Consider the following 25,178-nt stretch of genomic DNA (forward strand, 5'->3'; position numbering starts at 1 on the left):
GAGGCACCATTTATGTTTCGTACCATAATGCCTAGCCATAAAATGTAAGAAACGGGTTTTCATTTTGAAAGTTGATTAGGTACTTGAGTTGAAAAATGTTAGGAGAAGACTTTGAATGAAGGTTTTTTGTAGGTTACAAAATTACTTCTGTTCGCTTCAAATAATAGTAAATGCAAACATAAGAACGTAAGAAACACTAAACTGGGTCAGACCAATGAAGTATCTAGCCCAGTAACCTCTCTCTGACAGTGGCAAATAGTAGATGCTTTAGAGGGAGAGCATATGAACAGGATATATCTTGAGTGATCTGTCCCCTGTTCATACCCTCCCTGGTCTCCACCTGGTTTTAGTGATGTCAGAGGATTCATCCCTGACTGTTTTGTTTAATAGTTATTAATGGATCTTTCATTCATGAATTTTAGCCCGGATATACTATCTACCTTTATGACCTCCTGTGGCAAAGAATTCCGTACCTTAACTCCATGTTGCATAACAAGCAAATGAAGTTTATGAATCAGCTATCATCACTAGAAAGAGATCAGATTCCTAGCATATTGAACATTTTAAGTGGTTCTTTGTTTAAATACAGGCTTAATGTGTAGTGGATGCATCTGCACGTTCAATTAGTGTGGCGTGATAAACTCTGGCACAATTTGTGCCAGAGTTAACAGCTCCTGGGCACAGTGTCTGTACATGCACCAGGGACTGCAGCTGGGGTGGAGCAGCTCTGGGCTGGCAGCAGGCTTGAGGGGTAGGCCCCAGGTTCCAGCTCATGGCATTGGATGGCGGAGGGGCTGGCTAGGGAATGAGAGTGCCCGAAGAGTCGTGCCATGTGGCTAGAAGGCAGGCACAATTGACACCCAGATCAGAGTTTACACTCATGTTTAGGCACAATTATTTTTGCTGCTGTAAGATAGTACTGTCCCCGATGTGTAGACTGTGATGCTTTACACTACAGCAAATTAGTTTACTGCTCAATTAAGTATATGTGTAGATGCATCCAGTGAGATTCAGAAGCAAATCAGAGTGACTCTAAGGCTTCTTGGATAAGTAATCTTACTAGTAGGGCACTTATGACATTGACCAAAGCTACAGGACAGGTCAAGCCAGTATAGTCATGCTCAGAAGGTCTGTGGGATACCTTCTTTTGCATTCCTCAAGAGTATGGGGGTATATACGCATATGTTCACTTTATTTTTTGTTCACTTTATCATGATAGGGCTCGGTGGCTCTAGTTATGATTGGGATTTCAGTGGTGCTAAATACTGTTCAAACACTTAAGAGTTTGCAGTAGAAGGCTTCAGTCTTCCAAAAATTTACACTTTCTATGTGGTGAGTAGTTCAGCAAAATTAATTAAACTACTTATAGTTCATAGAACTAAGTAGATAAGTCTGTGCAGAATTCTTGTCTAATTCAAGCTAATGCAATGAGTGAATGTATCCAAATAAGAGAGTTTAAAAATGGTTCAGAAACAAAGGTAACAATGCCACCATCTGGCTGTGTAGGCAGTGCATATTTAATAAAATGGTTCTGAGTAATTATAAATAGATAGATAAATATCAGCAGATATTTATCTGTCCTATGCAGGTGCCAGGAGGGATTGCTAAATTTGTAACCAGTTTAGAAAAGGTAAGCATTAGTCAGAAGCAAGTTTTATTCCAGCCCTCAGAAGCAATTGATTGATTTATTTTCCCCCTCTCCTGAAAAACGCTGACTTGGCTGACTTCCATTTATAACATCCTTAAGGTTATGGATCTTCCCCAAGAGCAAAAAGCAATCAGGCACTTAATTTCATGATTGTTTATTTGCTTGAAGAGAGTATGAAGACATTGCTTTCCTTAGATGCAGGGCTTATGCACATCCTAATACATTATGAAAAAAGACTGGGATTAATGCACAGCTTTCCATTTGAATTAAATTATTCTCTCATTCTAATGGGCAATGTAAGAGGTACATTTAGGTAGATACATTAATAATGTGAATTTTACATTTTAATCATGTTTGGTTAATATTCTTGGTTACTTTTTAAATTTTGTTTAAAAATTTGTTTAAAAATTATGGAGAAGACATTAGCTTCACCATATTTATTTATGTCTAGGTTCTGTTTGTCTTTCCATATACGTTTTCCGCAACAGCTGAATTGGAAAGCTTGATTATCCTGAAACTTCCTTGCTTTACCATGAAAATTAAAGCAAGTGACAAAATCTATTTAGCAATTAAAAAAAAAAAGTATAAGTTTCTAGAAGTCATACTAGGCAGACAAGGTTCCTTGGGTGAATCTGATATCTTTTATTAGACCAACCCAGTCCCCATAGGTCAGAAATAAACTTCATTTTTGCACAGAGGGAGCTGAAGATGGAAGTCTGTCCCTCTGGGTCCACGAGTGTCTTTGTGAGCTGTGTTGAGTAGCTCTTTGATGTGTTGATCAGGTAGAATTCCTTCCCTGAAGGTGTCAGATGGGGGACAGACTTCCAGATGGGGGACAGACTTCCATCTTCAGCTCCCTCTGTGCAAAAATGAAGTTTATTTCTGACCTATGGGGACTTGTTACCATCTTGTACCATCTACACTTTTCCCAGAGCCTGACAAAGGGACTTTGATTCCCGAAAGCTTGAGAAGGCCTGGAATAGACTCCCCTCAGAGGTGTGGTGCTAGCATCTACCCTGACGAAGGGTTTTTGAACTCGAAAGCTTGCTTAATAACTATTCTCCAACTATTTGGGTTGGTCTAATAAAAGATATCAAATTCACCCAAGGAACCTTGTCTGCCTATGTCCTTAGACCAACACGGCTACAACCTAAACCCCAGCCCCTACTCTGGACACTTAAAAAAAAATTTGGATACTTATCTTTCTGGGATCCTTTGACCACAGCTGAATTCCTGCCCTTTGGGCAGGGGACTGGACCCAATGATCTTACTTGGTCCCTTGCACCCATAATATCTATGAAATCTATGAATAAATGGGACTCACTTGTTGCAATACATGTTACAGGTGGCTTTGTGAAGCACTGAGTTGAATATCGTTATGTACAAACCTTTAACGTTGGGGAGCGTGGACAGGTATTGGTGGAAGGACAGACCTATTATAAATTTCGAACTGGCATCTTTTATGTTAAGTTTTTATCAATATAGTACAACTTATTTAAAAATATACTATTACCATAAGCTATATGTATATGTAGCTTGACTCAAAAGGATGCTGTAATACTAATAGTGACATTTGGATTGGCAGTCACCTGTTTGTAAAAAATGATAAACTGTGGTTTCTGTGAACTTAGATATAGAGCTGGTTACATTTTTTCTTATCAACTGTATTTTGATAAATGGATTAAAAAAAAGAACTTTCTTTTGAAAATATCAATGTTCAGTAATTTGGGAGGGGATTTTCTAAAAACTAAAACATTTTAGCTGGTTAGGAAAGAATCAGACAAGCCAGTGTTTTTTTAGTTTTGTTTTGTTTTGTAAAAATGTAAAAATTTTGACAGAATTTGTTCTGGAGGTTTAATGGTGATTTTTTTTTTTTTTTTTTTGAAAATTAAATGTCCTGATCACGATTACTATTCTTTTAATTTCTGAACCCTACATGAGAGGTTTTTGGCAATTAACCATAGTTTTAATTTTACTTAGCTGAGCTAGGGCTATGGCTATCCCTTTACCAAAATAATTTAAAGAAAATAATTATCTTAAGTAAATCTCATCTTCCTGCTTCTTCTGTTTCTTGAATATTGAATCTGTCTAGCATTAATTTGCATTACATTATTTCTTGAAGGATTTTATACGCTGTTTTAGTATTTTTAGGCAGAAGTCACCAGATGGCACTGTTTATACAAAATCTTACAAATTATTTTGCTCAGGGTGCTCTCAAGCTTCTAGTTTTTGAAGAAATGTTGGATTTAGTTATGTAGTCATACTTGGAGAGATGCCTAGGCAGGTCCCAAACTCTGCCGTCTACTTTGCTTTTTCTATTTGCAGATCATTGGACTCTTTGGAGCATGGAGTGCCTAGGCTTTGGGAATTAGGCCCTGATGTATGGACTGAGATTTCTGGAACAGTGGACTGCTTTCATGTGCTTTGTCTTTCTATCAGGACTGCATAAATATCCAGTGGTATTTCTTATTGGACCAACTGAATAGTCGGGAGAGATGTTGGACAAGCTTTTGGGCACAAAGCACCCTTCTTCGTGTCAGAAAGGGAACTTTATGCTGAAAGCTTCTCCAACATCTCTCCCAACTATATAGTAGTTCCAATAAATTAACACCAAAAACTTTGCCCTCTATATTTTCTGGACCACGATGGCTACAATACTCCAAGTCTTTCACTGATTTTTCTGTTCCATTGGAAAGGTAACCTACAAGGACCCTTGAAGGAGGGCAACATGGATATAAAAAAAAAGGAATATTGGTGTTGGAAAAGGCAGCATAAATGGTATATCAAGTCTTGAGATTTGTAGGCTTGTCCTAGTTACAGTTCTCCAAATGACCATAGAAACAGGAAGTAAAGAAGGTACAAATGTTCTGGCATTCAGGTTTGTCATAGAATAAATCATTAGAGGCCCCCAAAGGCTATCTTAATTCTACAAAATGAATTGTAGCAGTGATTAAATAAATGCATGTGTTGTTCTTTGAATGTTTAAGTATTGAAAAAAGGCTTCATTATTTTTTATGTATTGTTGCTTCTGTAGGATAGACATTTTGACTGATTTTTGAGGATCCTAGGATCTTTTTCTGAAGAAGCGCTTATATCTTGCAATTTTACTTGTATCCTTCACTGCTGCAAACCCTGTCTTAATGGACTGAGTTGATTTGGCTGTAAAAAACCTTTGGCCTAAGGCTTGGTATACAGGATATCAGTCCTAAAGTGTAGTTCTTCAAATCTTCTGGACTTCTTTTGTTTTAGTTTCAGTCATTTCTCTGCTCTTGCTGGTAGTCAGACGATAGTTTTTGTTTTAAATGTTAGCTTATTTGATGTATGCCATTTGCCATCTGCTATCCAAAATATTTAAATTTTTATAACTGATTGCATTCCTAGTAAGTTAAATAAAAAATATTTACATCTACAGTCGTTACACTCTGGAACAGAGTGTACCTGCTTATGTCAGACCAGCAGCTCTTGGGTGACTCGGGACCATGTTACCCAAATTTGGGCCTTTACTGGTTTTGGCACTCAGGGTCATTGCACTCTTTTCCCTTGGGAGGTCTCCTCCTGCTTACCTACCATGTCTTGGTTTTACAATAAATTAGGGGAGGTTCCTTATGTGTTAAGGACTAAGGCTGTGTGAAGCTTCGGTCCCTGATTTGATTCGGCGGAGATTTGGCCCAATTCAGTGGCCAAATCTCCAAATCCGAATCGAATCAAGAGGACCCTTTAATCTCTCCAAATTGAATCAGAACCCTCCAAATCAATGCGGAGAGATTCAGACATAGACACAGCTTTAAATGTTTTTTCTACATACCTCTAGGTAGCAGGCAGTTTGTGAATGCTGCGATAGTGGGGTGGATGGAGTGTCCCACAGGAGTGCAGGGGGTTCCCCAGTGTGCTCAGCAGCAGACCCAGAAATGGACCAGAAGCACTTCTGGATCTGCTGGGGAGCGCATGGGGGGCCCCTGGCTCGGTGACTGGTGCTTCCTGGGGGGACATCTTGGGTCCCCTGTGGCCTATCGCCGAGCCAGGGCGGCGGGCGGGGCGGGGGGGGGGGGCGGGTCGCCACTGGCAAGTGGACCCAGAAGTGGGTCCACTTCAGGGTTCACTTCTGAGTTCGCTGCCAAGCATGTGGAGGCCTTCCCCGCACTCCTGTAAGATGCTCCATGCGCCCCAGCATCACAGCGTTTATGAGCCATGCTGGTACCTTGAGGTATGTAGAAAAAACATTTAAAGCTGTATCTGTGGCCGAATCACTGATTCTCTGAATCAGCATTGAATCGTCAGATTTGGACTTGGGCTAATTGAATCAGGGACAGTGATCTCAATCAACTAATCAAATCACTGTCCCTGATTTGGGTCAAATCCGAATGGAATAGGGCCCGCTTCACACACCCCTATTAAAGACCACCCTGAGGTGTGCTTGGCAAGGACGTTTCTTGGGGCTTCTCCTCCTCTGTACCCCATCTGTACGCCAACCTGTAGTTGGTATGTGGTTTGGTGCTAACAATTGGGATCAATGCAGCAAGCCAAGCCAGATGATATCATACCCTGACAGATACTTTTGTCTGAGTGGGATGATTTGGTACAATTGGCCAGCCTGGGATGACAGCATGTCAATATAACTAATCTCAGCAAACAGTCCAGTCATAAGGAAAAACAGAAAATTAAATCCTAGTCAAAGTCTCCCCAGTCCTTGGATCACAGTCAGTCCAGACCCTGGACTTGAAATTAAATCAAGAGTCTTGTCTGTTCAGTAAGACTTTGTCATCAACATAGGATCAGCTCTATCCAGTTCCTGTGATCACCTTGGGTCCTCACCGAGCAATTGGGTTCTCTCACCCTGCAGTGTCCTATCAGACAGGATGGGTCTCGGCCAAAGCAAAAAAAAAAAAGCAAAGCGAAAACAAAACAAAGGTAAGGGAGGCTGTATTGTTCAGCCTCACTCATGTGTCTCTCTAATCACCAAGCCTTGAGGTCTTGTGTCCTCCTTCTTGGTGATGTCTGCACTAGGACCCAGGAGACACTCCCCTGGATATTCCCTCTGTGGAGCCAGCACAGCACTCTGCTGGGAGCGCTGATCGAGAGCGTGCAGCAGCCGTGCTGCCTCTCTGCGCTCCTCTCATGCTGCTCCATGTCTGCTCTTATAGCCGGTCCCTGGTGTGGGCATCTGGCATCATTTCCCCATGCTTCTCCAGCTTTACCGATAGCTTGCTTAAAAATTGAACAGGTGGCATTGAGTGCTGCTCTGCAGCTGCACCTGAAGCAGGTAAGCTTGTTTTGGTTCCAGCCCTCATCAGGCTATTTCATATCTCTCCGACATCACTCAAGCCCCGAAGCCAAGGCTTCCATCCCCCAGGACCTGTTGCACCGTGACACAGAAGTTGCCAACCTTTTGCAAGCTGACCTTTGTGACCCAGCCCCTGCCATGGGCCTGCAAGTCTCTGCTTCCAGAGTGGCCAACTGCCTGTGCTTACCCTCATTACTACAGAACTACCGAAATGGCGGAAACAAAAAAAGAAAAAGCTTACTGAAAATAAAATGCTGATTCCCCAGAGGTAGCCAGCAGTCTTCACCGTGCTGTGGCCCTGCTACACAGCCTGTGGAGGGGATGAGGAGGAAGAGTGTCCACACACATGGTGGGCAGCCCAAGGTGGCTGCTGTCCCTGCCCCACAGCATTAATTGACTGGGAGGGTTGTCTGTCATATGGCCCCATTCCTCTGCAACAATCAGTGACAAGGGCCAGGGCCTTATGACAGACAGCCCTCCCAGTCACTCAGCAGTGAGGGGTGGGGTCATAGGGGCCCCTTGGCCAATCGCGTTGCAGGCGAGGGTGCTGTGAAATGGCTGCTGGGCTTACGTTTTTGCTGCGAAATCAGCTGGCAGCCACCTCGAGTTCAGTAGGTCCCTACTCATATCCTCTCTGCAGTGGTGGCAAGCTCAGCTGGGGTGGAGCAGCAAGCTCCACAGCAGAGGGAAGCACTGTGGTGGAGAAGATGGGCTGGGTGGCACAGCTCTGCCACCAGTCCCCTTGTGGCAGATTAGACTCCTCCAGCCTACAGGCCATAGGTTGCTGACACCTGTTGTATTCTGTGTTTCCACTCTATGGCCTCATGTTTTCTTGCAGTAAAAAAAAAAAAATTAAAAAAAATTCCCAAATTAATTGCTACACAAGTGAAATAGCTAGTTGAGTATTGCAAAATTTTATTTCCACTAGGGCATGGATGTGTTTTAACAGGCAGGTTAAATGTTAATTATAAACAACACATTAATTTTATCTTAATTTGTGCCTTCATCATGAATTTGCATTCTGATACAGTCTTTATTACATGATCACATATTATTTTCCACTGCATTCAGTGTACACGAGAGACACCTAACTCACCTCCGTGAGCTCTAGTTCTCTCCATTGCTTACTATGTGACACAGGCATGGACAGAACGAGGTTCTTCAGTAGCATTCAGCTGCAGTCCCCTTCTCCACCCCACATCTTCCAGCTTATGCAACAGTACCATAATGCATATGCTCAAGGAGCAATATGAAGTTTGCGCAGGCAGTTCTGGCATTGCCTAACTGAAGCACCTGATTTTGCAACCACAATTTTCCGTATTGTGTGCGTGTAATTTTCGTAAGGTTATTTGTGAGGTTTTTTTTAAAACAAACTAAAAAATCAAATATTCTATCATGTAATATAGGGATGGGCAAAATGGTGGATATGGCCAGACTCCATTTTCCATGAGCCCCTGCCCTCATCACTGCAGTCAGTTTCCATAGAGACCCCAGCAGTAGTGGGGTTGTGACAGCGCGGGACCAGAGTTTCCATGGTGACCACCCCAGCAGAACTGGCAGGGTATGGCTGAGCAGAGACCTGCTCTGGGGCTGAGATCTTGCATTGGTGACAGCATGGTCTGGAGCCATAGCTGGCTGCCTGGCCCTGCTCGGCCCTGCCCCTGCTAGGATCTCCATGGAAACTGGCCACAGCTACCTGGGCAGGGGCTCCTGGGAAATGAAGTTTGCCATGGACCTAGTCCAGCCCACGGGTTGGACTTGCCCACCCCAATGTAGCATCTTGCTGACATGTATGAGTTGTCACCAGGGCTACCGCACAAATTTCTGCCAAACTGATAGCAGTTGTAAGTCATAGTCCTCTGTATGAGCTAGAAGTAGAGAAAGCTGGGAAATGTTTGTGTTCCGTGGGCATCTGATGACAGCAGAGGAATGGTGATTCCTCTTGGGTTCCATTCCAGGCTCTGGAGTGGTGTGTAGTCTAGTGCAAGGATGGACAACCTGAAGCACACATGCCACAAATGACATGGGTACAGCTTCTGTGCATGGCAGCAGGCCAGGGAGGGAGCAGAGCAGCAGGTTGGGCAAGGAAGGGGATAAGCGTGGCACTTGTGAAGGGCATGGGGCTTATCTTGTGGCCCCCATTGTGCTAGCTCATTCAGCCTCTTTTACTTGTTTCACTCAAGCTTGCCACTTTTGTCCTGTGTCCTATAAAATGTCCTTGCCCCTTTATTCCAGTTTTTTATCCTCCACATCCACATAGGCTCCAGTCCCCATCCCTTGCCCTGTTTTCTCTCATTCCTTGTACTATATGTCCAGCCATTCTCAGTTCCATATGCCCCGGCTTCTTGTATCTGCCAAGAAACTTACCTTTCTATGAATATAGCTTTATAGACTTCTGTTGTCATTATGTATGCTGTTGCAATGTGCTGCATCTGTTGTTGTTTGAACCCTTGCTATGCCAGCTTGCAAATAACTTTGATTACTAACAACAGTTGAAATATACAGGGCCATCTACAGTAGATGGTTGCACAACTTCTTTTACAAGGTTCGGGTGAATACTGAAAATAAATAGTGAGGTCCAGTAGAGGCCACATAAATTAGTGACGCTATCCCAGAAAAAAGCAAAAACGTGTATTAATTCAGTGAATGAAGGCTACATTAAAACTAGAGTTGTGTGATTAATCATGTGGGTTCCGAAGATCCACCAGCTAATTGTTCCAGAGTACAGACAGAGACTGACTGTCCTGTAATGTCTCTGAGTTCCATGTTTCTTATTTTGTCAACAGTCTACCTGTTAAATTATCCTTTCTAGGACTTAATACAGGTTCCCCTTGCTTTATGCTGTATATGTGTTCCTGGAAAACAGCACATAACTTGAATTCACATAAAGGGAACCTATTTTACAATGTGACAAATAGGGATATGTTCCAGGACCTTGATTGTACTGACCCGTAGACCCATTTCTACCACTTTTACAAAGCAATTTTGGTACTCATCAACAGCAGACAGTACACACAAGCACAGGGTGGTGGTGATGTTGCGCAATTTACCAATTGCTTAAAATGACAAGCGAGACTTATAAGCAAGATGCTGCGTTTATTGATTAGAATATTCAAAAGAGCACTCGTACATTCATACACACACTCACTCCCAATTACTCTGCAGATGTTATAGTTACCAAAGTCCATTGTTTAGTACAACACTAGGTGGCCAGCCCAGGAGTGCAAGATAAGGAGTGGGGCCTTGTCAGATATGTGTCTATGCTCCAATGAAGTATGCAGAGCGTTACCCAACCTCTTGCTGTTAAGTCTCTCCCCTTCATAGGGCCTCAAATTGGTGTTGAGTGACTGGTTCCGCCTTTCTTGACTTCATGCCTTCTTTGTTTGAACCCCAGTAATTTTTCTGTCTGGCAAACAGATGAGTTTACTCTGCAACATTGAGTGTTGTCCTTCAGAGCATCTGGCATATCTCTTATCTCCTTGCTGTGTCTGTTATGAGCGGTGTCTTCAGCCTCTCCTTGGAATTCTTCAGTCTTTTACTAACCTGTTTTTCTGCACATTGTTCTTTCAGTATTTTTCCATTCACTTCACACTCATTCATCTATATATGCAAACTATAGTCTTACAAAGCAATTGTTATTCATCATTTATATGCTATGATAACTATCTCAAATTGCTACATTGAATGTTACCATAATAGGGATGGCAATTACAGAAACACATATCGCAGACAAGTGAGGAGCACAGATCCACACAGGATATTTTAGTGCACGTCACTCCCACAATGCACCACACAAAGCAGCTTACTGCAGGCTTCCACCACACCAATCACGTAAGAGTGAATTTACCTCACATGTAACAAAGTTTTGGTATAAAAAGGGTCAACGTATAAGAGCAAATTTGCACATACAGAACCCACATAAAGCGAGGGAAACCTGTATCTTTAAAAAAAAAAAAAATACTGTCCTTCTAGCTAGGTCTTTGTGACATACTGACAGAGAGTATCTCAGATAATAATGGAGACATATTTCAGAAGCCAGCTCTGAAAGACTGTTTCCTCTCTGGAAAGAGGAAAATTTGACCAGCAGCAGTAGGGAACAACTTCTGTACTCCTGTGTAGTAATACTATGCTGTTCTAATGTTAGTAAGCTTGTCTTAGTGTTACTCCAGGGACTTTGCATGACTACTCATTTCACAAATAAGGAAGCAATGAGGTCACATAACAGCATATTGAAAGGTAGAAAGAGCAGTGGATTCTATCGTTGGCTCTGTTTAGCACCCACAACACTTTAAAACCTTGAAGGCCTTGCACAAAATAGCCTATGTATGCTACAAAAGCCAATTTGTTGTGCCTTTTTGTAATGCTTAACCACCTAAATATGGGCCAGAGATTTATGAACAGGGCTGTTAATAAACTTGAATATATGGTAATGAAATTATCAAGGTATTTTCTAAAGATATATACTAAAAAAAAGTCCCTGGCAAAAAGCCTTGTCTTTCACTTTTTTGCAGGAGGAATTTTGGATGAAAAAGCATTCAGGTTTAGTATTTGCTTTGGCTTCTATAGTACACAGCAAGGCTTATTTAAAAAAAAAAATAAACAAAAGAAATGTAAAAGCCCCAAATCTTAATATAGTAACCCATGAATACACACAGACTTTATTCTAATGTACTGGCTTTTTGGTTCTTTTGGATTTATCTAGAATTTAACACTTTTTTTTTTTCCTCTGCTTCTCTTTGACTTTAGTTGTGGATGGATTTCTAAAAACGGATGAAAGACAAAGATTAGCAAAGGAAAGAAGGGAAGAAAGAGAAAAATACCTTGGTAAGTTGACCTATGCCATATTTTGAATAGCTGTATATATTAGTAGGTTTTACATTATGAGCAGGAATATCATCACACTTTAAAATATACAATATATAAATAACAATCAATTTAAGAAGCCACTAATTTCAATAAAGCAATAATTTTCAGTATTATTCATGCATTATTTAAGTAATGGAATATTATAATAATTATAACAGCATATAATATTATGGTCCAGTTTGCTTTTGTATTTTGTCACCTTGAAAAAATTTAAATCCTGCTAAATTGTAGAGAAATCTAATTCTGGTGTTAAAGGGACAGAGTGTATAATCAAGGACTCTTCCAGTTGATTTCTAGGTACAACAGTAAATAACTTTTATCTCGGATAAATGTGCTGTTAAATATTATGACAGGCTATACATGTGATAGATTGGCTTTTGTGATGTTGGAATGTACATCTCTAATTAAAAAAATCTTTAAATAATATTTAAAGTGGTAGATTGATTTTTCAATTTTTTAATTCTAATTTTAGTTGATTTTTATTTTAATTAATGCTGAGTTGATAAAAGTGGCAAAACGAGATTTCTTCCCTATCTCAAGGATTACTTATCTTTCTCACCGCTTGCAAGTAAATGAAAATGCATACATACATTAACAACTGGCCAGGAAGAGAGACACCCCCCCCCCAATTATCCCACAGTGCTCTGCTCTCCCTGCACTCCTCCCTGGGAAGTAAGGAAAGAAAGGAGAGCAGCTGGCTTCCAGATAGACCACACACAGCAAGAAGCTGTCACTGGAGGACTGGTTTACAAGCAGCCCTGTCCCTGTTGCTATGCTTAGAAAGTAGAAACCCCCGGGCAGCTCCTGCTATTTGGGGCAGTTCACTTGCAGCCCTAAGCCCGCTGGGATCTTCTTCAGGCATCTGGGGACTGGGAAAGTCTTCAGAGGTCTCCTTGTTCAGCTGCTGCCATGGTGGCAAGCCTGTCAGTGAGCTCACAGATAGGGTCCCCTGCTAGGAACAGCCTTTATTGCTGCCTGTCTGGAGAATGTCTTTTCCAGCACACTCCAGCCACAAGGGCTGTGCACATGCACCTCTCCATAGCGCTGTATTGTAGTGTTACAAAAATAGCATCCATCAGAGGCCTTACAGCCCCTAGATTAAGTGGAAGAACAAGATTTATACATATTTTCATATCTGCAGCACTGCTTGATTCTATTTCCAACATCATTCAGATGTCACCTTCATTACTGCAGTGGACAGTCACTTCTTAGCTCAACATCCTGACACTTTGGTTCTTTGTTTCTATATAGTCATTCTGTTCTCATATGTTCTGCTTCCTTTGTCTGCTAGTTATTAAACAGTAATAACTAGTCATCATTGCATCTCCAAGGTAACTTTTCATTGTTGACAGTCCTTGTTAATTTTTTCATGCTAACCCAGACTTGCCAGTGTGTTGAACACCATTTTTCATTCCCCTATTCCACCAGACTCATTCAGTCCTAGCAGTTCACAATACCCAGGTAAAAGTTTAAGCTGTGTTGCAAAAACTTTTTATAAAATGGCATAGACATTTCCCGTATTCCCCAAAGGGGAAGCTGGGGATTGGGGAGATGGATCTGACAAGAAGCCGAGTTCAGGAGAGTGGTGGGACAGGTTGGGCAAGGCATTGGGTATAGAGCTCTAAAACTGAACAAGGAGGCAGAGCAGGCCTAGAAATCAGTGGGGACAGGGAGTGAGGAAAGGATGATTGGAGGTCTCGGCTGGGGGCAGATCAGATAAGGAGACAGGAGTGCATGGAATCATAGAAAAAAAGGGCTGGAAGGGACCTCCAGAGTTCATCTAGTCCAACTCCCTGGCTGAAGTAGGATCATCTCTATCCAAACCAGCCTGTACAAATCCATTGTCTAACCTATTAGCAAAACTACAGTCAATCCCAACACACACACAAGACATAACAATCTAATCTGCCACAGGTGAATCAGGGGGACCACAGTGGCCAGCATCCCATTGCTGTGAAAGTTGATAAAATACAAAGTGTTGCTTTGACCCTAAGCAAAGTGGCAAGACCCTCTAGCCAGAAACCTCTGGGTTTAAGTTCCAGCAAGAGCTTTTGCATATTCCAGTCAGTGAGATGAGGTACCGGGACTGAGTGGGGAAGGAGACTAAGGAGAAAGCACAGGGAGGACAGAAGGGGTGGAACCATGAATGCCGAGGCAGACTGCACATTCTAGGTACCAAGGGAGTGATTAGGGTAGGAAAATCGGAGGTAGTGATACTAGAGTTTGGCAAGGAGATGGTGACTGGAATGAGAAGCCTGAGGCATAAAGATTGAGACTGAATGAGAGTGGGACTGGAATAGGGAGCCATGACTGGCAACTTTAATTCTGGCTTTTCCTGACTTTCATGTGCTTGACTAGGGAAGTGTGAATAATATGTCTTTAATTTAGTATTTTGGTGTGTCAAATACGTGGAGAGGTGTGCATGTGTATGCATGTGCAATTTTATCTATCCTGAATTATTGCTTTCTTCCATTTCATGGTGGAAGTTTGCATGAGAACTGGAGTTCTTTAAATAATTTGTTGTATTCATTGCTACTTATTCCCTCATGCAAGCCTGAAGTAACAGTCCTGTCTGTAATGCTGCAATCATTGTTTCCATAGCAATAAATTAATGTCTCATAAATAGGCTCGGGAGGATTTTATATTTATTGATAAATGTCGATTTTTGCCTCACTCACAGACCAATGAAAAAATATTTCCGTCGTTAATACTCAAAATTTATAAAAAGGGGACATAAGAATAGGGTGGGCTCCTACTGAGCAGTGGCTGGAGGTGGTGGGGGAAGTGGGGATTGGGCACTGTGTCTGTGTCTGTCCCCACCTCCACAGCTTGATGCCTGCAGGGTGCCAACCAGCCTTGTAAACTTGGGCAGGAGCCGGCAGGCAGAGCGAGTTGCTGGATGCAGAGGGCAGATGCTGCTGCAGCAGTCAAAGATTTCCTTACTGGGGGACGAGGTGGGTAGGGGAAGGCAAGGGAAGGAACTGTCATGGACAAAGGAAAATGGGCACTGAGCTCAGCATCACTGTGCATGGGGGCCGGGCAGCAGGTTAACAGCCTGGCACCACAGCAACTTCCCCCACAACTGCTGTGTGCTGAACTGGTGGAGGAAGCGGAGGGGGTGTGTGTGTGTGTGTGTGTGTGTGTGTGTGTGTGCGCGCGCGCCTTCACGCCCCTAATTTCCCACAATCCCAACATTTTAATTTATAAAAATAAAATAAATGCTTAAAATAAACATTCATGTTTCAGGGGTGGTGGTTGTAGCCATGTTGGTTTAAGGACACAGGCAGACAACGTTCTTTGGGTAAATGTGATATCTTTTATTAGACCAACTAAATAGTTGGAAAAAATGTTATTTGCAAGCTTTCAGGCACAAATACCCTTCTTCAGGCATAGGGAGTTGGTCTAATAAAAGATATCACATTTACCCAAAGAACCTTGTCTGCCTAAAAATAAACATCAGTCTAGCTGTCAAAATTAAATTAAAATTTTAAAATAAAAATTTAATTCTATGAAGCCTACTCATAAAAGATTGACTCTCCATGTGGAGCAAGCAAGGGGGCAAACCCAGTAACAAAATAAGTGTTCTTTATACAAGTAGCCAGAAGAGAAGGTAACTAAAATATACAGAAGTATTATCAGAACGGCACACTTTTCAGAACTTTTATGTAAATCTTTGAGAGCTAGCTCGACATTCTTCAGAGGTTCTTTTACAGCATCTTCTTCAAAGTTTTAAGAGCCAAATTCTGCCTCCCTTTAAGGTCAAAAGTAGCCATGTGTCTGCACCCCAGGGAAGAATTGGGTCTTATAAGTACAGAGGAGTTTGTAAACTATACAAATGTAGGTCACTGATTAGTCTCATTTTATGAAATAGAGGGAGCTAATTTGTAACTGAATGGTTTTCACATTTACCAGAAATATAGGGCTGAGAGAGTCTTCAAGAGACCGAGTCCCCTGCTCAAGGCAGGACCATCCCTGCCTAAGCCATTCCACACGTTTGTCTAACCTGTGCTTAATTCCAGTGAGCTTCCACCCTGTCATATTAGTTAATTATTGCTTTAATTATTGCTTATTTTCTTCTTTACCTATATGCTTCATTGTAATGCACTGTGATATTGATTTTACTGCGCCAAAGTGTTCAGTATATTTGCCTTAATTGTATTTTTGTTATTTGTTTTCTTTGTTATTATATTGTTGAAAAAAGGCTTTGTGGGGAAAAATAACATCAGCTTAAGTGATCCTTTTTCTTTATCTAAGCTGCCAGGGAGCAGCAGATCCTGGAGAAGGAGAGAAGAGCAAAACTGCAGTATGAAAAGCAAATAGAAGAAAGATGGAGAAAACTTGAAGAACAAAGGCAAAGAGAAGAGCAGAAAAGGGCAGCGGTTGAAGAAAAACGGAGACAGAAGCTTAAAGAGGAAGAGGTGAGGAGTACTGAAGCATACTGGACAGCCACCATAGGTAGCTAGCTGTAGGATGTAGCTGACCAGACCTTGATATGAATTCCAAAGTTTGCAGCTTAATGGACCACACCAGCAAAATATTGGTAGCCCAAGGGCTGCACCTAAAATTTACATAGATTTGAGAACTACACAAAGTTTATCTCCACTGATATATATCACACACAGACCTCCTTTGCTTCAGAAATTACCTCAACACTAAGTACTTTGTGAACAGCAGGAGAAACAGGTATCAGTAAGAGAATTGGCACTACTGTTCTGAAAACTTATCATTTTAGCAGAAAATATTGACATCACTAATGTCTCTTTTTTTCCCCAATAGATAAATTAAAGCTTCCAGCCTTCACATATCCACACTATGTATCTATGCCTTCTTGCCCCTGTTACTGTATTTTCTTGCATACCACAAGATGCAAGCATGCACCTTGTTTTTGGGAAGGAGGAAAGAAGGAAAAGAAAAATTTACGGCCTCATGGAACAAGCAGAACTTAATCTTCAGCTCACTCACCCTCCCTTTCCTGCTCAGGCAACAGCTATGCTTTACACAGCTGAATTGGCTGCTTTTGCCTGAGCAGGAAAGGGAGGGTGAATGAACTGAAGATTAGGTTCTGTCCCTGCTCCAGTTCAGCTGTGAAAATATTAAAACTGTAGCTGCTGCTGAAGACTGGACTCTGCCCCTCCCTCCATACCACTGCTGGGGGGGGTGGAAGCAAGAGGATATAAAGGAACAGCAGTCATCTTATAGCATTTACATGCTTTATTACAGGCAGAAAATCAGCTTCCCTGCTTAAGCCATGTACCGTATTTTGGATAACTAGTTTTTGGGGTAGGGTGCACGTGGTATGCAAATAAATCCGGTACTTTTCTCTTTCTTCAGCTTTTGTTCCAATAACTGCATCTTATACTAGATCAAGGCCCTCCAGCTCATGGCCCATGAGGGGTTAATTTGTGACCCTCTGGGCTTCCCCCTTACCCTGCATTGCTGCTCTTCCCATTGTTCAGGGATTCTGGGCTCCCCTTCCTTACTCTGGCTTCTGTTTCCTGCCTCTGCCCCAGGGACATGGCAAGGTGGCACAGCCTATGGGGCCATTGGAACCATGCAGTGTCGTGCAGCCGTAGACTGCCTGGGCAAAGAGACTACAAGGTTTAGGTAGCAAGGAAGATATTAAGGCAGGAAAATCAGAGGCAGTGACACTAGAGTTGGGCAAGGAGATGGTGACTGGAATGAATAACCCAAGGATTAAAGATTGGGACTGAAAGAGAACAGAACTGGAATAAGGAGGCATGGGAGCTGGTGACAGAGTTACCCACATGGCATGCAGTATGCAGCCTGGGGAGCCTACACTGATCTGGCTTGTGTGGCATGTTGCTTCCACTGGTGCAGTCTGCACTGTGTGTGTGGCCCGTGGTTGTTTGTAAGTTAGACAGCCCTGAACTAGATTGTAACGCTGAGGCAGAGACTGTGTGGCATTTTTTAAATGTTCCCAGTACAGTAGGACTTCAGGTTCTACTTAATGGAAGTAGTAGTTATAGCTGTCCTACTTTATCATTGACATGACCACAGACATTGTGCAGTGCAGACTGGAATCTGTTTGGAGACAATATACTAAAGGTAGATTTGGGGCCTGATCCAGTATGACAATTCTTTCTTTGGCAATTGCAGTGTTTTATGTTCAGTAATCTGATAGGAAGTTTTTTGATAAAAACAACCATTTCCAGAAAAGATTTCACAAATAGAAGCCTTACCTAGCTCTGGAATTATGCTGCTGGTTATCAAACATGTAACAGAACTTCAGTAAGGTGTTTTTTTTTCTTTCTGGAAGTACAATTAAAGAATGGTAAATCAAGTAGTTACAGGTGAACTTAATCTACAGTCTTTTGTGTGTACCAGTAAAATGCATCTTCAGACAAACTAAATACCTCATATCCTATGAGCTACTGACTTAATTTAATCTTGATCCCTACTTGGTCTGTTTTCCCTCACTGATAATTGCTAAACTTATTTCTGAGCATTTTTGGAAGTCTCGCAAGTGGTGGAATAATCTTTTCTGAATCAGTTTGTATAAAACTTTCAGGGGCAAGCAAATATACCTGTCCCCTCTGCTCTGTGCTCCTGTGTCACCTGTAAAGAAATCCTCCATTGTTCCACTGCTTTGGCAGGCGTTGGCCAATCCCTTTGGTCTGTTTTGAAATATAGTCAAGTGTTTTAAAAATAACTTTTCAACTGTTAAGATCTGGCATCCAACCTACAGAGAATGCAGGCAGAGTTTTTCAAAGCTACTACTGGACTGAGATTCATAGATTCATAGAAGTAGGGTCAGAAGGGACCTTGTAGATCATCAAGTCTGACCCCCTGCACTGGGCAGGAAAGAAAACTGAGCTCAAATGACCCCAGCCATGTAGACGTCAAGCCTCCTCTTACAGACCTCCAGGGTAGGAGCCATCACCACTTCCCTTGGAAGTTGGTTCCAGATCCTAGCCGCCCAGACTGTGAAGTAGAGCCTTCGGATGTCTAGTCTAAACCCACTCTCTAACAATTTATGGCCGTTATTCCTTGTTACCCCAGGGGGCACTAGGGGGAACAAGGTCTTTCCCAAACACTGCTGGTCCCCCTGGTGAGTTTATAGATGACCACCAGGTCCCCCCTCAGCCTTCTTTTGCAAAGGCTGAACAGGTTAAGGTCCCGTAGCCTCTCTTTGTAGGGTCTGCCTTGCTGTCCCTGGATCATGCGGGTGGCCCTCCTCTGGACCCTCTCAATGCTGTCCACATCCCTCCTGAAGTGCGGTGCCCAGAACTGAACACAGTACTCCAGCTGCGGCCTGACCAGTGCTGCATAGAGGGGGAGGATCATCTCCTTGGCTCTGCTTGAGATGCATCTGTGGATGCATGACAAGGTACGGTTAGCCCTACTGACCATGACCTCACATTGTCGGCCCATGTTCATCTTGGAGTCATTATTGACTCCAAGATCTCTTTCTGCCACCGTGCTCTCAAGAAGGGAGTTTCCCAGCTTATAAGTGTGCTGCTGGTTCCTACTGCCCAAGTGCAGCACCCTGCACCTGTCCGTATTGAAACGCATCCTATTTTTGTTAGCCCACCCCTGTAACCTGTCCAGGTCCTGCTGTAATCTGTCCTTCCCTACTAGTGTTCCCACCTCACCCCAAATCTTGGTATCATCAGCAAATTTAAACAGGCTGCTTTTTACCCCATTGTCCGAGTCACTAATAAAGAAATTGAGCAGTGCGGGCCCAAGGACCGAGCTCTAGGGGACTCCGCTGCCCACTTCCCTCCAGGTCGAAAAAGACCTGTCCACCACTACCCTCTGAGTGTGAGCCTTCAGCCAATTTGCAATCCATCTGACTATGTAGGCATCAATGCCACAGTCACCTAGTTTTTTGTTGAGAATGGGGTGGAAGACAGTGTCAAAGGCCTTGCTGAAGTCCAGAAAGACTACATCCACCGCGACACCTGTGTCCAATGATTTTGTGACCTGATCGTAGAAAGCAATCAGGTTGGTCTGGCAGGACCTGCCCCTAATGAAACCATGCTGGTTGCCCTTGAGCATCATCCCTGCTGCAGGCCCATCACAGATGTGCTCCTTGATTATATCATAGAATCATATCATATAGAATCATAGAATCATAGAAGTAGGGTCGGAAGGGACCTTGTAGATCTTCAAGTCCGACCCCCTGCCTGGGCAGGAGAGAAACTGGGCTCAAGGGACCCCAGCCATGTAGGCATCGAGCCGCTTCTTAAAGACCCCCAGAGTAGGAGCCAGCACCACTTCCCTTGGAAGTTGGTTCCAGATCCTAGCCGCCCTAACTGTGAAGTAGTTCCTACGGATGTCTAATCTGAACCTACTCTCCAACAACTTGTGGCCGTTATTTCTTGTTATCCTGGGGGGCGCTGGGGGAAACAAGGTCTCCCCCAAACCCTTCTGGTCCCCCCTAGTGAGTTTATAGACAGTCACAAGGTCCCCCCTCAGCCTTCTCTTGTGAAGGCTGAACAGGTTCAGGTCCCGTAGCCTCTCATTGTAGGGTCTGCCCTGCTGTCCCCAGATCATGCGGGTGGCCCTCCTCTGGACCCTCTCTGGATCTTCTCAAAGAGTTTCCCCAGGATTGAGGTAAGACTGATGGGCCTATAGTTGCCTGGGTCCTCCCTTTCTTAAAGATGGGGACCACATTGGCTATCTTCCAATCATCTGGCACCTGGCCTGAGCACCACGAGCGCTCATTAAGCCGTGCCAAGGGCCCTGCAATAACCCCTGCTAGCTACCTCAACACCCTGGGGTGGAGAGCATCTGGACTTGCTGATTTGAACATGTCCAGCCCCTCCAGAAGCTCTCTAACCTGGTCCTCCCTGACCTTAGGCCTGCGGTGTTTCTCCCGAGTCTGTCTGGAATCTTGGTCAGGGAGTCCTGGTCCCTGCACAAGAAAATGGAGGCGAAGAATTTGTTAAAAAGGTCTGCTTTCTTCTGTGGTGCAACCACCAGATTGCCAAGCATATCCTGCAGGGGCCCCACATTACCCGGTGCCTTCTTCATTCTCCCTGTATATTTAAAAAAGGACTTTTTATTATCTTTGATCCTTGAGGCTAGCCCTAGCTCCGTATCTACCGTAGCTTTTCTAACAGCCCCCCTACAGACCCGAGAGGTGGAAGTATACTCCTCTTTGGTGATAGCCCCTCCCTTCCACCGGGTGTACGCCTCCTTCTTGGCAATCAGGCATTCGCGAATGCCCTTGGTGAGCCAGGGGGCCTTTTGGGCACTCTTGCCCCCCTTGCTTCTTGTTGGGATTGTCACTCCTTGGGCTCTGAGCATCGTCTCCTTAAGGAACAACCACACATCTTGGGCACTGAGTTCCCCTACTCTCGAGGACCCCAGCGCCTCTCCCACTAATCTCAACTCATTGAAGTTGGCCCTCTTAAAGTCTAGGGCTACTGCCTTGCTGCAGACCCTTGGCACCCTGCGCCTGGATGGTGAATTCCAGCAAGTGATGATCGCCATTGCCCAGGTGGTTGAGGACCTGGAACCCTCTTACCAGGTTGTCGCCTGTGGCCAGGACCAGGTCCATCAGGGCATTCCCCCTGGTAGGGCTGTGCACCTCCTGGGTTAAGTGGAGGTCCTGTATCTCGGCCAGGAACCTCCGTGAGCATTTCGACCTGGCTGACTGCTCCTCCCAGCAGGTGTCCGGGTAATTTAGATCACCCAGGACAACTACATCCCTTGCCTTAAGTGCCTCCGCCAGCTGACCCAAGAATTTGCGGTCCAGCTCTTCCCCTTGGTTGGGAGGTCTGTAGTAGACCCCCACTGTTAAGTCCATTTCCCTACAACCCCCCTGTATCCTGACCCAGAGCACTTCAGCCTGCCCCTCCTCTGAGGTACATATGTTGCATTACAATGGATTGGAATTTTGGGTACTGACAGATGTGGGGAAAAAAATGCACTTCACCAGAAGCAGCAGTATGTTAGTTTGACCTGGCTCTGCAAAGTCCATATAGATCAGGCCCTTTAGTGGGGCTTTTTGGAGCTTTTATCTAAAAGCTGATTCAATGAGCTATTAAATAAAGACACCAAAAAGCCCCAGTGAAGCACTCAATCTATAGACGTTGGGAAAGTCAGATGGGCACTGGGCTCTATGTGGAAGTGTGCTGAGTTTAAAGTAAAGTGCCTGTTTTCCCTCACACATCTACAAACCAGCCTTTGTGTCTAAATTGCTTAGTTTAGAAAAATCTTGCTGAGCTTTGCACGTCTGTAGCTAGAATGCAGTGTTTATGGGTCAGAATGTGCTTATCTACAACCTTCCTAGCTAGTTTGTTTTCTATCCACATAAGTTTTCTACTATTATTCTCTGTAGCCCAAAGGCATTCTACTCCTCTCAAGAGCCCGGGTCATTTCTGCAACTGGGGAGGTATGATTGCATCATGTGTAGATGTGCCTTTAATCTGTCTTGCTGGGGTGCTGACACAGGTGAAGTCATGGCAGCAGAGACTTCAGCATGGGCTGCATAGGCCTACCCAGTTCCCTGGCTGTTTGCTTGGCTGCTAAAGCCCCATGCCATCACAACTGCACTGTTATTGGTGCCTGAGATAGCTTTATTAAATCAGATCAGGTGTGTCTTCACATGCTTTAATCAACTCTGAGTACAGCAAAGACCGAGAGAAAGGAAGAGAAACCCAAGCTGGGTAAAGTCGGACAAAACTGTCTCGCAGCACCAGAAATATTTTTTGTCTCTTAATTTCTAGCCAAACATGAAGATCGACTGGATACTTCTGCAAAGTGATCACTGTTATAGAGCTGATGTTCTTAGCATCAAACATGAGAGCACCACCATTCCAAGAGCCAGATTTTACAAATATTAACTATAGTGGATCAGAAGCTGGAAATTACTCTTTAGAATAGATTTTCTGTGTCCTGACCACTGAAATTTAAGGCATAATTTTTTTTTTTTTTATAATTCTTATTAAGCATAAACCCTTTGTTCTTCCCTTGTTCTCCCCCCCCCCCCCAAAAAAAAAAAAAAGGAAAATCTAAATTGAAACATGAATAATCTAGGTCAGCTGAAAATACCAAGAGTTTTATATCTTTATTTTTTTTTAAAAAGGAATATCCAAAAAAAATTCACTTGCTCACATGCTGTCACTGTCTGTCAAGATCAGTGGCCACTCAGTTTTTTGCTCTTCTGGGCAGTGGCCTGATTTCTGATTCAGATCTCTCAATGCAGTTTCTGCAGGCCATTATGCACAGACAGGCAACATAAAATGCAGGTAATGAATGTGAATGCTTTAAAAGCTTTTAATTTATTTAGTTATTTATTTTTTTGTTAAAGCAGCAGCAGATTTCTGATAACTTGTGCAGTTACGTTTCAGTTTACAGTTTGGTGTTTCAAAGGACCAAAACATCTGAATAGATAACGTAGAAATGCATATACAGAGAAACTGAAAGGCAAAGTTCCTGAAAATTGGGAATTATGTTTATATTTTTGGTTCTTCCAGGTTAACCCTCTGACATGATGAAAAGGAGCATGATCATATCAAGAATGAGATGTTTTAGTGAAACACTTGCAATGCTGAAGGCAGGGTAGAGTTGTATAAGCTTTGTGAACAAGAGCTGTCCTGTTAGGAAGGCTTGAACAGACAGCAGAGCTACAGATGTTTAAAATGCAGTGCTAAAGTTTTATTTCTGCTGAAAACAAGACATTGGAGGCCAGGCACCTGAATTTAACAATAATATTTTTATTTACCATTATTATCCTGTTCCTGTTTGATAATAATTGCACTGTGTGTGTGTAACAGAGCAATCTATCCCTTTAAGACTGCCCTGTTGAGAAAGCCGAGCTGCAGGGAGTTGGGATAAGAAGAGAGTCCCCTGATGGGAGCTTTAAAAGCTCTCCCACAAGAGGAGAAGAGGACACAATCGATGAGTGGAATAGTGTGCTGCCAGGAGGAGTGAGGCTGCTATGCCAGAGCAAAAAACGCCCTCCTCCTTGTGTCTGGGATAGGGCAGAAGGGTTTGGTTGGTTGGTTTGTTGCAAAGACGATTCTTTGCTTGGGAGGAGTGGCTGAAGAGCTCCTTGGGGAGGCAGCCTGCTTGTGGAGGCCAGTGGCTAACTGACTGCTTATGGTGATAAAAGATATAAAGGTTTATTTTGGTATAAATGCTTGAATCTCAGTCTCTAGAGTTTCTCAATAACCTACTCCATCCCTCTGACCAAAAACATTGTTGCAGGAAAAAAATAAAAGGTTTCCATATGATGTTAGGACAACTTGTTCCTTCCCTCCTCTTTACCTGTGTAACTTGTTTCTGACTAATTTTTAAATTACTTAAAAATAAAATATGTCTTTTCCTGTTTAAACTGTCACATCCAGATTGTGGAATCTGCTTTCTACCTGTGAGAATGATTTACTTCCTTGACAATGTATTTTGAATATGAAACATCTGAAGCATTGCTCTTGTTTTCCCTTTGCAGTGAGCGGTGACGGACATCTTTCTTTTCCAGTAACTTTATTGTCAGGGTAATACTTCTCCAAAGATATATTGAATTGTGATAAGCGTGACAGGTAGCCACTCTGGGCCGCCCTTAATGTGGCCCACACACTTGTCTCAGGGGCAACCGCCCGCCTACTCGCCTGCCATGCCTTGCTCTTAATTAATTAATTAATTAATTAATTAATTAATTAGTGTTAATCAGCAGGAGGCTGCCCTTGTCCTGCCCCTCTGCTAGGGGGCACTATCTGCGGCTCTATTTCCTCCCCTACACTGCAGTCCACACCTCGCCGATGGAATCACTGTTGTCTCAATTCTATCCCTATTCGGCCCCTTCCTCTTCTCCCTGGGCCTTCCTTCTCCATGCTCACACTTGGGTTTCCTAATAGTACTGCCCCCTATCTGGGGCTCCCTGTGCCCACACTTGGGCTCCCTAATGAAGCTGCCCCCTCTCTGGGGCTCACTGTGCCCAACTTGGGCTTCCTAATGATGCTGCCCCCTCCCTGGGGCTCACTGTGCCTAACTTGGGCTTCTCAATAGTGCCCCCTCTCTGGGGCTCACCACGCCTACACTAGGGCTTCTCAAAAGTGCCCCTCTCTAGGGCTCACCATGCCTACACTGAGGCTTCTTGAATGCCCCGCTCTGGGGCTGGGGTCTATGCACCCCGTATGTTGCGCCCGCTGGCACTGGGGTCCCCACACCACTGTGGGTCCCTATGAGGCCTCCTCCAACCCCTAATAGTCTCACCCAAACCACCGGTGATAACAACAACAAAGCAAAACACAAGCCCCTAGGCTATAACATAACTATAAGCCGCCTGGCTATAACAACGTTGCTCGGACATCTTAGAGCTGCCACCCTTTACTCAGCTGAAGCTGTACCTGCAGTCAGGCTGCTTCTCACCTCTTTGCTTTTGGAACTCCTACATCTCTGGCTGCTGGCAGG

At 43.5% G+C, this 25,178-nt stretch overlaps 1 protein-coding gene across 11 annotated transcripts in view; it reads left to right on the forward strand.

Moving 5' to 3' along the window:
• Positions 1–25,178, forward strand: part of MAP7D2 (MAP7 domain containing 2) — a 141,291-nt gene that overhangs the window by 60,779 nt on the left and 55,334 nt on the right. For 10 of the 11 annotated variants that reach the window (XM_059720866.1, XM_059720863.1, XM_059720861.1 and 7 more), the window contains 2 exons: positions 11,676–11,753; positions 16,050–16,213. In XM_059720866.1, the coding sequence (XP_059576849.1) occupies positions 11,676–11,753; positions 16,050–16,213 (242 nt within the window). The remainder of the gene's footprint in view (positions 1–11,675; positions 11,754–16,049; positions 16,214–25,178) is intronic. The other variant, XM_059720867.1, reaches the window with a different exon arrangement.

Source organism: Alligator mississippiensis, chromosome 1, assembly GCF_030867095.1.
Source record: "Alligator mississippiensis isolate rAllMis1 chromosome 1, rAllMis1, whole genome shotgun sequence".
NCBI classification, from domain to species: Eukaryota; Metazoa; Chordata; order Crocodylia; family Alligatoridae; genus Alligator; species Alligator mississippiensis.